The 12,406-nt window shown below is 45.9% G+C and overlaps 1 protein-coding gene across 1 annotated transcript in view; it reads right to left on the bottom strand.

The window, feature by feature from the left end:
* Positions 1–2,700: 2,700 nt before the first annotated feature.
* Positions 2,701–12,406, bottom strand: part of TSEN15 (tRNA splicing endonuclease subunit 15) — an 11,098-nt gene continuing 1,392 nt past the window's right edge. The window contains exons 3-4 of the mRNA XM_005423735.2: positions 11,963–12,098; positions 2,701–3,142 (exon numbers count right to left, since the gene is read on the bottom strand). Coding sequence (XP_005423792.2) covers positions 2,938–3,142; positions 11,963–12,098 — 341 coding nt within the window. The 3' untranslated portion in view covers positions 2,701–2,937. The remainder of the gene's footprint in view (positions 3,143–11,962; positions 12,099–12,406) is intronic.

The following is a 12,406-nucleotide window of genomic DNA, read 5'->3' as shown; positions in this document are numbered from 1 at the left end:
CAGGACACCCCAACAATCCCAGCCTGTGCATCCCTGGGAGCGTTGTCCAAATCCTCCTGGAGCTCTGGCAGCCTTGGGGCTGTGCCCATTCCCTGGGCAGCCTGGGCAGTGCCCAGCACCCTCTGGGGAAGAACCTTTCCCTGAGCTCCAACCTTCCCTTGGATCCTGGTCCTGGAGGACTAGAGAAGGTTAACAAGTAGTCCATTTACACAGGACATGGCTTGCAGGCTAGTTGATAACATTTAGATTCTACTGAAAACTACTTGGGACAAGCTACTGAACATCTAATTCCTATAACTCTGCAACACTAGTAGGTCAGTTAGAAAATTCATATGGATTCTTTATTAGGAAAAAAAATGTTTTAAACAAAAAAGCTTTTGCTGACAGAAAAGAGGAAGATTAAGATGGCTTAGCTTTAGCAGTAGCAGTGTTATTATCTAACTGCTGGGTCCCAGCAGATCCTGTGGATAAATGCGCCAAGATCAAGGATGGGTTACAAGAGCCCATGTCTTCCTTCCAGTGATTTATGAGAAATTCAAGTGTTTTGTAGAGATGCTGAGGGGCACTTCATAGAGTGGGATTGTGCTTAGGATGTGGAAGCAACACTCCTTTACCTGGCCTCTCCTTGCTGCCATGCCAGCATGCCCAGGAAGCAGAGACAATGCTGAGCCTGAGATTCCTGTGCTGCCCCAGAGCACACACAGCCACGCAGCCCTGGGAGACTCCCAGGGGAGCAGCTGCTGCCCAAGCAGCCCCCCATGCTGAGTGGGCTCACAAAGGGCTGTGGGAGCTCTCCTGGCCACTGCTGGCAAGCCCAGCTCCTCCTCATGGACCTGACAAGGCTCTCATGCCTCTCCACCAGCATTTCTTCGCATAAAATGTTCAGTGTGTGCTGCAAACAGTGAGGCTGCACTGGGAGAGGTGGGAGATGGTGCCAGCAGTGCCTCAAGGAGACACAGTGTGCATAAGCAAGGGTTCCCTTATGTAAGAGTCTGCTGTCAAAGCCAGGCCAAAACAGCCCTTTGCTTTTCTGTCATCCTTGACTCGGTGGGGATGCGTCAACGCAAACATCCCTCCACAGAGAGGAGAGGCTTGCAACAATAATCTACTGCAAAATGATACTCTCCAGATTTTAAACACCTGCTGTTGGTCAGGGGCATTCAGTGAAACGTATCAAGCTGTGCTTGGCAAATAAAACCTAAAAAAAACTCTAAAAGATAGCAGTATGGAGCCTGCAAAATCTTCTGGGCTGAAATAAGTGCTGGATTGGCAGCAGTGCCATGGCTCACACTTCCATGGATGTATCACAAACACTTAAAGCACAGTTATGCTTGAACACTTTGGGCACAGGACCAGGATGCAATGGATTCAGGAATGTTAATGAGCTACTGCTCTGAACTGATAGACTTCTATGGGAAGTCTCTTCCCATCTTTATTCAGTGCCTGGAAGACCAGAGGCTTCAGTCTGTGTGTTGTTGACTTGACAGAGAGAAATACTTCAGTGGAATGTAAAGGAGCAGCACAGCTGGCTCCAAGCTTATTTAACATCCCTGTGTTTACACTGTAATACCTATGGGACAAACAGTGCTGTGATATTATTAGTTCTTCTCTGGTTTTTTTTCCCTCAGAAATAAAGAATCACCACAATCTAAGGAGGCTGGAAAAAGGCCTATGTAATCATTTCTCAGTGGGACACAAGAAGAAACAGAAATCAAAGCCTTCAGACACAGTTTCCCCAATTTGACCTGTAAAGCCTGGGTCAGCAGTTTTCAGTGTATAGAAAAGGAGGCTCAAGTTATGAGGCTCCTCTTTCTGTGCACTGAAATAATAAAATGAAGGGTAAAGCCAAGCATCAGTCATGCAGCAAACTGCAAACTGGCAGTATTTCCCAGAAACTGAAGCAAATGCAAAGGAATTTGCTTTTAGGGTTAAGCATGTGTCACTTAAATAGCAAATCTGCCACATGCCACATCTGTTACAGCCTCCTTCACACAAACCAGCTTGGTTTTTTGGATTCTTTCCTATTCTTCTACTCATGCAAGAAGACAACCTCTTGTGCTTCACCTTCTGATGTGTGATCCTTGGCCACATAGCTGTCACACAGACAATCCTGTGCTCAAGAAGCTGCTCTGAGATGTTATTTGATTGCCAGGGAACTCTTAAGTTTAACCTGGAGAAGATCTTCATTCAAAAGACATGGAAATTCCTGCAGAAGTAACTAAAAGCCAGCTATATTCCTCTTAACTCTGAGCTGAAGCACCTCCTGGGCAATCACTTTCAATATGCAGAAGCTGTGTCCAAAGACAAAATAAATCCTAGGACTGCCAATGGCTTTAGAAATCTAGTTGGTGCCTGAAGCAGGTAACTGGTGTGCTCTTACAGCATAGATGGTGACATACTTTGGTGTTTTAGCTGCCTCTGGTGCTGCTATAATCAGTTTTCCTCTGCAGGGAAAAAATTAAAATAAGGTATTTCTGTGGAAGAGCCTTTTCTCCAAAAGCAGAGGGAAGAAAGCAAAGTTCAGAAATGTAACCTGGGGGGCAGCATGAGTGCTTCTGACAGGGCTAAGACAAAGACACTCTGTAAACTACAAAACTTGAAGCCCTTCAGACTTACCTGTAACCAATATTTACAGTATGGGTAAGGATTTAAGGTGTTTATTCTGTTATGTGCCTGACCAGATAAAGAGGATACACAGCCTTTGTAACACTTCCCAACAGTATTTTATTAGTCAGGACTGATCTGTGTCAAAGCATGACTTACTTCATACCTCAAATGGCATTTCATCACAGTGCAGCTGCACAAGCCTCTGCTCCCCCTGAACACATCCTAGATATGCCAAGGCAGACTTTAGCTCACCACTTATTCACATACATCAGTTCCTGAATTTGTTTGAGTTTGAGGAGTTCAAGAAACGTTCTGTTTTCTCTGCCCCAGTCATTTGAAAAGTTTCTTTCTTTTCTTCCTCCACTGTTTATTATCCACATCTTCAGTATCACCAGGAGGATCTGGCATTACAAAGCCATCAGTCATTTTATAGTAGACTATTGTGGAGTCTGTCTCAACTATGGCCAAGGTAACTGACAGCAGGGTGTCAGGATCCTCTGGAGGCAGAGAGGCTTTCTTCAGTATTTCCCTTAACCTAGGAGAGGAAAAAAACCACTTAGAAAGGAATCCACAACCATCTATGATGGCACAAAGGTAGAATAGCACCATTTTTATTCAGCCTGTTTACACTCTGCAAACTTGTCTTCACTAAAGTGAGAAAAATATCTGTTCTAATAAAAATCCAAAGTTGTGTAATCAAGCAACAAAAGAAAATAACAGAATCAGTAACACACATCTCTGCTGGAAATGGCTCATCACACGCTTTTAAGCTTTGTTTAGGTGTATTCACATGTACATCTCTCACCCATCCCTCATCCACCACAATCCCAGCACAGCAATCTCTACTGGCCGTTTTCAGCAGACTTATATAAGAAATCTAATTAAGTAACCCTGGTGTTCAATTGGAGAACTGAGTAATTAAGATGTGTTCCCTTTGCAGAGGTAAGCCTTCCAGTCCCTGTGCCACAGGTCTCTGCCAGACTGTGCAAGGCCCAGGAGCTCAAGCCAGGTTTCTCTACCTCTCTGTCTAGACTAGAAGCCACAAGACTAATGCTCTTCTTCAGAACAGTCAGCCCAAATAATGTCTTCCTTAAAAGCTCAAGACAAAGTTATGCAATTTTTCCTGTTTAGCTTATTTGAAGAGTAACATGCCAGTTACTTTACGGTTCAGAGCTCAGGACAACACTGATCCCTGGAGTCCCTGCATTCCTGGTCTGACTGGGGAGCAAGCTCTGAAGGAGTGTGGTGACCAGAGACAGACCCTGCCCCCACATGTCAGGTGCAAGAGGGCTCCTCTGAAATTGCTGGGACAGGTTACATTCCAGGGGGAGTTCAGCTGTGCACCAGGATAAACCAGTCCTGGCTTCGTGCACCCTGGAGAGCTCACCCAGCAGAGCACAGGCAGCTCTGAGGCCAGGGCTCTGTCTAAAGGCAGCAGCTTTCAGACTTCAATCACCATCTTCCCTCAGAACCCCTTTGATCCTCTAATAAAAGCCAAATGGAACATGGCAGAGAATGAGCAGCAGCCTGGAAAGGCTCCCTGTTAAGCCCATGACCTTCTTAAGGACCCATCTGTGTTCTGAGCTGTGCATAATCCAGCCTGGTAAATTCAGGAGGGCCTCTCCTCCTGCCTGCACCACTGGGCCAGACACACAGCAAGGCAACACAACACATTTACTCCATGCCACAGAGATACCAGGGCTGGGAAAAGCACTATCCTAGCCCTCCCACAACAGCACATTTCCTAACAACACAACAAAAAAAGTGAGAGAGACTGTGCTGGCCACTGGCAGAGGAGAGACGCTGCAAGAGACTCCTTCAGGTAATGGGGCATTACTCCTGTGCTCACTGCCACCTCAGCAGGCTCTGTCTGCAGGTTTATTTGGCAGGTAACTTATTTATTCTGTGCTCTGAACCTCTGGCTCCTGTCACTTCCAGTCCCTATGCAGGGGTACCCCCAGCACCAAAATGTCCTGCCAAAGCCCTGGCAGGGGACAAGAGCCTGGGAAAAGATTATAGATCTCCTTCCTGACACATGCAGAGAGCAAGAATCTAATAGTCACATGCAGAATCATGAAATTATTTGGGTTGGAGGGAACCTTAAAGCTCATCCAGTTCCATCCATAGGCAAGGACATTTCCATTATCCCAGTTTGCACCAAGCCCTATCCAGCCTGGCCTTGGACACTTCCAGGGATGGGGCAGCCACAGCTCCTCTGGACAGCTGTGCCAGGGCCTCACCAGCCTCAGCAGCCAAGTGTCTGGAGAAAGCTCTAAGCTGGCAGACTGCTGGCAGAGACCCCACAAGGAAAGAACTATCCATGAAGCAGTGGACATTGATTTCTCTTTCTCCTGTGAATGCAATACAGAATTAACGATAAAATGCCAAATTAAAGGGCACAGCTTTATGCCCAAATTAAAGGGCATAGCCCAAGAGAGATATTTTGGAAGCCAAAGAAAACAACTTGTGTTGAGTGTGGACAATGCTGTATCTGAGCAGACTCAGGCAGAGGCCTGGATTCACCTGTCAGCCAGGGCAGAAGCTCCTTCCTATTTTCTTGAATACCTGTCACTGGTTTTCTTGATAGTCTCTTAGGAGGAGGGATGGAACAGTGAGGCCTTAGATCTACTTTTCTGATACTCATGATTTCTTCTTATACTGCCAAGCACGAACACCTGAGACTTTATTTCTCCCTATTTAGCAACTAGGACTTCAAAGATGCCCCATGATCCCAAAAGCAGCCAGGTCCTGACAACAGATTAATGCCATTTCTTCTTCCTTTTCAGGAGACAAGAGTTCCAGGATTTACATAAGGAGCACAAAGACACACATCCATTGCATCAGGATGATCTGCTAGCTGTGCTGTCCACAGATGAGGAATGACAAGTGCAAATGCACCCTTTTCCCCTTCCCCCCTCCCTGCACACAGGCAGCCCCAAGACAAGGGCTCTCATTCATGCATACCACAGCAGCCACAGGGCACTGCAGCACATCTGCAGAGTGCTGAGAGGCTATCTTTTAGAGGGATAAGCTCTGGAATTCAGGAAGTCTGTGTCAGACATCATCCCTTGCCCTCCTCCCCTGAAGGCATCCCCAGCAGCCCCTGTGTCCAGCCTGCTCACAATGTTCCTCTGCACCAGCAGACACTGCAAAGGAGCCATGGGACCTCTGATTTCACTGTGCTTGCTGCCTGCCACGAGCAGGAAGATGAAATACTGCAGGACAGGTACAGCTTTTGTAATCCTTTTAATGCATCAAATACTGTCTATGGAAAAATAAAGAAAGCATGAAGCCTTTGGCCTTTTGAAATTCAAAGAATGCACGTTGGACATCCTAAATGAGGCAAGAACCCTTTATTTCAAGGCTGCCCACCTCACAAACTGCTGCAGTCAATGATGGAAATAAAGTCCCAGGCAGGAAGCCCATGTGGTAACACCCCCAGCAGAGCCAGCTGATTTGAATTCCCCAGCTAATGGCTACCAATAAGCTCCTCAGTGACCAGTACAATCTGCTACACCATACAGCTGAGGACAACCATAAAAGATGAACTTGCTTCAATAAAAGTGGATTTAACATTTCTGAAGGTGTCAAGCATCAGTGAGTAGAGGAATTCAGTGTATCCAACAGTCTGGCAGATGCCAACAGCCTTGACCACCTACATTCCCAGCACCCTTTCCCCAGGTCACAGCTGTGCCAGGACACACTCTGGAGTTACTGATAACTGATGGAACACTGACACCAAGGGGCCTATGACCACTCTGGACTTGGCTCCCCAGCTGTGCTCCAACAGTGTGAGCCCCACAGAAGCTGTGGGGTCAAGCCTTTGGTATGGCCTGGCTCCCTCTGGGTCCTCATTTTCCACAGGAATTCCAACTCACCCACTCCACTGTCTGCACAGCCAGTTTTCAGCAGAATGGAGAGACTTGACATGAGAAAAGGTGCAGCTCAGAAACAGCTCCTGCTGTTCTGCAGGGTCTCAGTAAAAGCTCAGCTGCATGCTCACTCAAATCCAGATCTGCTCCCACCAGGCCAGATCAAGCAGGACAAAGCCCTCATTTTCCACCCAGGAAGCAAACTCACATTGAACTCATGCTCCAGGAGATGCAAAGGACTTCACCTCACTCTGTTCTCCAAAGAGCTGGCATTTCTAAAACACTTTGCATTAGAAAATGGGCTCAGAAAAGGCCTCCTAGATACAGACTAGAGTCAGTAGGGATTGCCTTTTTCTACCAAAGAATTAGTTATAGGTTTAACTTAACATTGTGCAAGGAGCACTGCAGCTAAGGAAACAGCACTAGCAATGTCATCCTGCATCTGTCATTACTGCTGCATTCAAACTTAATGATGGCAGTGAGCTGACCCTATCTTCTATTACTGTGACAATTAACAGCTTTAAAATAAAACAAATTCCAAAAGAAAACAAGAAAATCCATACAAATTATCCAGAGAGCAGAGAGGAATGTTGTCAAACTTAATGATGGCAGTGAGCTGATCCTATCTTCTATTACTGTGGCAATTAATAGCTTTAAAATAAAACAAATTCCAAAACAAAAGAAAATCCATACAAATCTATCCAGAAAGCAGAGGAGAATGTTGCATCCTTCCCCTACCTTAATTTTGCACCATGTAGGCCCTCAACACCCATCACAAATCTGTGCTGTGTTTCCCAATACCTGCTCCTAACAAACTAACACTGCCCTTTTCTCTGGGAGGAAGAACCAGGCATAGGCTGCTGACCCTGAGCTTTCAACTGACTCTGCAAAAACCAACCCAGGGCAGAATCATAAAGAACTCAAGCAGCAAGTTCTGTGATGAACAAAAGAGCATTTCAGAGACACATCCCATGCAATGCCTCTGAGAAGCAGCATCCCTCTGCAAGCTCAGGGCACTTTTATGGAGGTTGCATAGAGCTCCATTGAGCTGAAATGGAACTACTGCCTTCCATCCCATAAAAGCCAAAGGCTTTCAATCTGCCCTTTATACTTGGATGAATAATTCCTTGCAGGCTGGGCCAGCCTGACCAACTCCCTCCCCTGCTGGCCAGGCAGGGCTGCAGAGTGCACACAAGCTGGTCTCTGTGCCACTGCAGAGATCATTACCCCAGGCACTGGAGCGTGCCATTGTCCCAGCCTGGGCCAGCACCACGGCACAGGAACCTCCCAGAGAGCACAATTCCTTGGATTTAGCCAGCACTGCAAACTTCAGCACAGCTCAGCACCAGGAATGCTGCTCCAGACCCTGCTGCAGGGCAGGCAGCATGAACCCAGTGCCTTGAAATATGTGGGAAGGAGCACAGGGGGCTGGGAGGGGGTGTAAATGCACAGCACTGTTCCTGGGGATTTGTTCCCAAAACACACAAACAGGGACTGCTAGAAGAATGCATGTAGTGTTTTATTTACATTTATTTTTTTCTTTCCATTACTCAGTTTTTTGTAATGGAAAGAAAAAAATAAATGTAAATAGAACACTACATGCCACACTGGTCAGGAGAAGGAATTGAAGCCCTGATGAATATTAAAGATCTTTTTCCATGGAAGTTCAAGAAGAAAACAAGAGAAACCACACAAAAAGGAGGTATCAAAGCTCAGCAAAGTTCTACAGGACACACTTACTACTTGGTGTTCAACCACAGTAGTGCATAACCCACTCTGCTGTGGGAGTTGCAATCTTATTTAAAATATTAAATCTAAAAAATTAAATAAAAATACTAATAAAGAGCTTACATTTAGGAGCCACTAATTATATTTTCAATGTGTGATTTACTGCATGAGTAAATTATGCTTTTAGCAAGGGAGTTACTGACAAAACTATGAAGAGGATGCAAGATGCACGTCACACTTCCAGTGCTTTAAAATAACAGGATTTTTCAGTTTATAGCAAGATTTATTTCACAGTCTACAGACTTTGAAGACAGTAAATTCCAGTCCTCAGATTTCCTTCTCAGGATGCTTATCAGCTTTAAAACAAAACATTCATGTATTGCTTTCTTCTAAAGTAAGTTGGCATTTTAACAGAACAAGCTTTTCCCAAACTTCACAGGTCTCCATGACCTCAGGCAACTTCATCCTTCATTAGAGCACTTGTACCCAAAATACAAACAGAGCAGTGACGTGTCATCTAATCTGACAGTTTATCTGCAACATTCTGCTTAGACAGAGTTATTTGTCTAGGACAGACAGTGCCCAATTCCATTAGATCTGGGACCTAACTCCCTGGTCCCTGAAGGCTCAAGGCTTTCCAGGCTATCTGAAAATCCAGCTGCCAAAACTGTGAGCTCTCCTAACTTGCTGAGCTGGGTTTATGCAAGTTATTTCTGCACTCCCAGGATTCACTGCTTCCTCCACAGTGGGGAGCCACACTTGGGCAATGGACAACGAGGTACTTGGCATGCTCTGAGGTGTTGTAGTGAGCAGCAGACACACCCCAGCCTATGCACCTGCAAACTCCTCCCACAAGCTGGAGGCCTGCTGAATTCAGAGGCTCTCCAAGCCTCAGCCAGCTGAGTGTGGGTCACAGCAGGCCAAGACAGACAGAAATTGCATCATATTCCCCAGGGCTTTGCTCACAGAAGATTCAGCAGTCTTCATCTGAAGAACACACAGAGCACAAAGCCACTTCTCAAGACTCTGCTCTACAGCCCATAATTCTGTAATTTAGTGGGTTCCACAGCCCATAATTCTGTAATTTAGTGGGTTAGGGTGCTGCTATCCTGCCACAGCTGGATGAGCAGCTTCCACCCAGCCCTGCAGAAGTGGACAGTGAGCTTAGGAAGCAGAACAGCTTTTGTCTTCAGCACTTATCTGTCATGCTCAAACGGGACATGATGAAATTTTGTAATAGGCTAAAAAACATTGAATAGGCTTTAATTTTTGTAGGGCACTCATATTTGTCATTTGCCCAGGTGTCCTGCTGGTAATTTCCACAGCAACTTTCCTGTGGCCTTTTAAGGACACACTTCTCAGTGGCAGCCAAGTTGGGAACTTCATGAGACACCTGGGAAGGCAGAGCTTGACTGACAAGGATTTCAAACAGAGAACCACCACTGTATTTCTCTGGAGGACCAAGCCCACAAGAGTGACTGACTAATATTGGCAAAATGTGAGATCTTTTTTGGCACATATGTAGTATTAAAATCCATTCTTTTAACAGAATGAAGATGGAAGTCTGCTTTCAAGGTGTCACTTCCAAACCCTACTGGTTAAACAAGGAAGTCCTGCCCATAAATGCTGCTGTTACTGGCTTCCTTTGCAGTTAGCACAATTGCAGGCCCAGAATAGAGACAGAACATTTTCACCTTCTCAAAGGAGAAAGGGGCTTATTCTCAAGGGCTGATTTTCAACACTAAGCAAGCTGCATTCACTTGTACTCATACCTCCTCCCCTGCTTTTAGCAGGTAACACAAAACCACAAAGTGCTGCTTTGAACAAAATGCAGATGCACACCCAACACCACAAACACAAGTGCTGTACGAAAACACAACCTCCCAGCCTCCGTGGCTATTGAACACATACAGGACACACCTGGCACTGCAGCCTGGGATTCAGCTCATTTCAGTGACAACACACCCCGTGTCACTGCTCTGCAGCAAAGCCTGGTTACAAACTGTACTTTTAATCAATGTGATGCATTCACTCTTTGCCTCTTCACCACACATCCTTCCAGTACTGGATTCCAGACACCCTGGTGCCAGAGGCAGAGCAAACAGCATCACCACAGAACAAACAAGTGCAGAGGCTCCCCATGAAAGGCTCCAATGACACAGAATAAGATAGGACATGCATGCAGTGGAATATCTGCCATTAAAAATCAATCAGAACATACTCCTAGCCTTCACCCAATGCCAGGAATCCAAGTTTTCAGCCCAGGTGGAAACACACTATACTAACCAAGCACAACAGCTCAGCATGTAGGTGGAATTCCTCAAAGATCCCACATGCTCACTGGCAGCCTTCTATTTCCCCTAAATCTTTAAGCTGAGAGCTGCAGCACGTCCCTTTCATTCACACACACACACACACACACACACATCTCCTGCTTGCAGACAGGCTGAGTAACACCCATCATTTCACCCTGCAAGGCTTCTCAGCAGCTTTCCTCTCCTGTAGGGATCACATCTCCAAGCCCTCAGGAGTGATTGACCAATATTAGCAAATACATTATTTTTTTCAGCACAAAACCAGTACTAAACCCCATCAACATCTAGTAAATAATTTTCTTCCCCCTCACCCAACAAACAGTAAAATGATGATAAAAGTCTGTTAGCAAGACATTGATCTGTCACTTCTAAAACACAAAATGAAAAGCAAAAACATCACTCCTAGAGTGCACACACACATCTAATAAGTGCAATTAATTACCCACCTACCACTGTGTCAGGCTGCTGCCCACAGAGCAAGAGGAAGCAGCAAAAAACAGTAAGATTTGTAAAGCCAGCCCTGAGCCAGCTCCTAGCAGGAGTGGGAACAGAAGAAATTGAAAAATGTACAACCTTGTGATGCCTTTGAAATAGTTCAGGTCTTCAGAGTCATCATGGCAGCTACCAGTCAGAGAAGGCAGCCTTTATCAGAGAGCAAATCATACCCTGTGTCTGAGGCTGCCCTAAGGGCCAGTTAAAAGAGACTGTAAAACTACTGAAGTGGAAGTTTTCTAGGCTGTAAATATCTGTAATGTAACAAATTCATGGCTGTGCTGTCTTCTGCTTGAAGAATTGCTCCTGCATGTGTGAGGAAATCAAGCCAAAAATCACAGGCACATGAGACTTTAGATGTAAAGTGAGAGGAGTTTCCTGTTCAAAGTAGACAAATTATAGTTTGAAAACAAAAGCAAAGCAAACCATACAAGGCTTATCCACAAATCTGACAATAAAAAAGCTGATTCTTAGGCAGCTCCAAGAGGATTTCTTTCCTCTTAGGTCCTTTCAAGCCCAGCAACTCAGAAAGCACCGTACATTTCCAAGAGTACAAAATCAGCACAGGAATGTTCAAAACATAAGCTGTGAAGGCCTTGTATTCTAACCTTGTCTCTCAAACACATACTTTGGTGTCCACTGTTATCTCCTAGCACATATGCAACTCCAGACAACAGGAAGTGTTTATCAGGGGCATCAGTTTCTGCTTGACCTCCAAGAAGCACTTCCAGACAGGGAGAGGCAAAGCTGAGGTTTCCTTAACGTCCCAAGCTGCCTGTGTGTCTGCAGAACCCAAAATAACTCTGCTTACAGGCTAAGAGGCTGCTTTCCTCTGATATTCCTCCATTTTCTCCTCCTGCTCTCTTGACCAAGCCGTCCCCAGCCCGTCAGATGTCCCTGTGCCCCATTTTCTGTCAGGGGTAAGCCCAGCAGTGAGCACAGCCTCACCTCTCGTGGCTGATGAGGATGTGAGCAGGCACTGGCACCATCACCTGCAGCCCCTCCTGCTCCTTGGCTCGGGCATGCAAACACACCAGCTGCAGCTCTGCCACGCCCACTGGCTGCACCTCATGCCAGCTCCTCCCTAGAAAGGTTTGTTGGGGATGAGAGAACACAAAACACGAGTTTTAATCAGTCAAATAACAAATGCAGTGTCGAAGTTAACATCTGAGGTTCTTTTCCCTCCCCCTATTCTTCACAGGAAAATTCCATTCCTCAGCCAAACTCCCCTCCTGAGAAGCAATCCTGCTAAAGAAATCCAAGGAGCAGGAGCAGCCTGCTGGCTCCAGAGCTGCACTGAGGGGTGGTGAAGTGATCTGTCTGACAAAGCTGCTCTGCAAAAGGCACAAAGCAGCTAAAACCACACAGCTTTAGCCACCTGACTCAGCACCC

This window comes from Geospiza fortis, unplaced genomic scaffold, assembly GCF_000277835.1.
Source record: "Geospiza fortis unplaced genomic scaffold, GeoFor_1.0 scaffold229, whole genome shotgun sequence".
In the NCBI taxonomy this organism is placed as follows: Eukaryota; Metazoa; Chordata; class Aves; order Passeriformes; family Thraupidae; genus Geospiza; species Geospiza fortis.
This window is presented reverse-complemented; position numbering and strand designations above follow the sequence as displayed.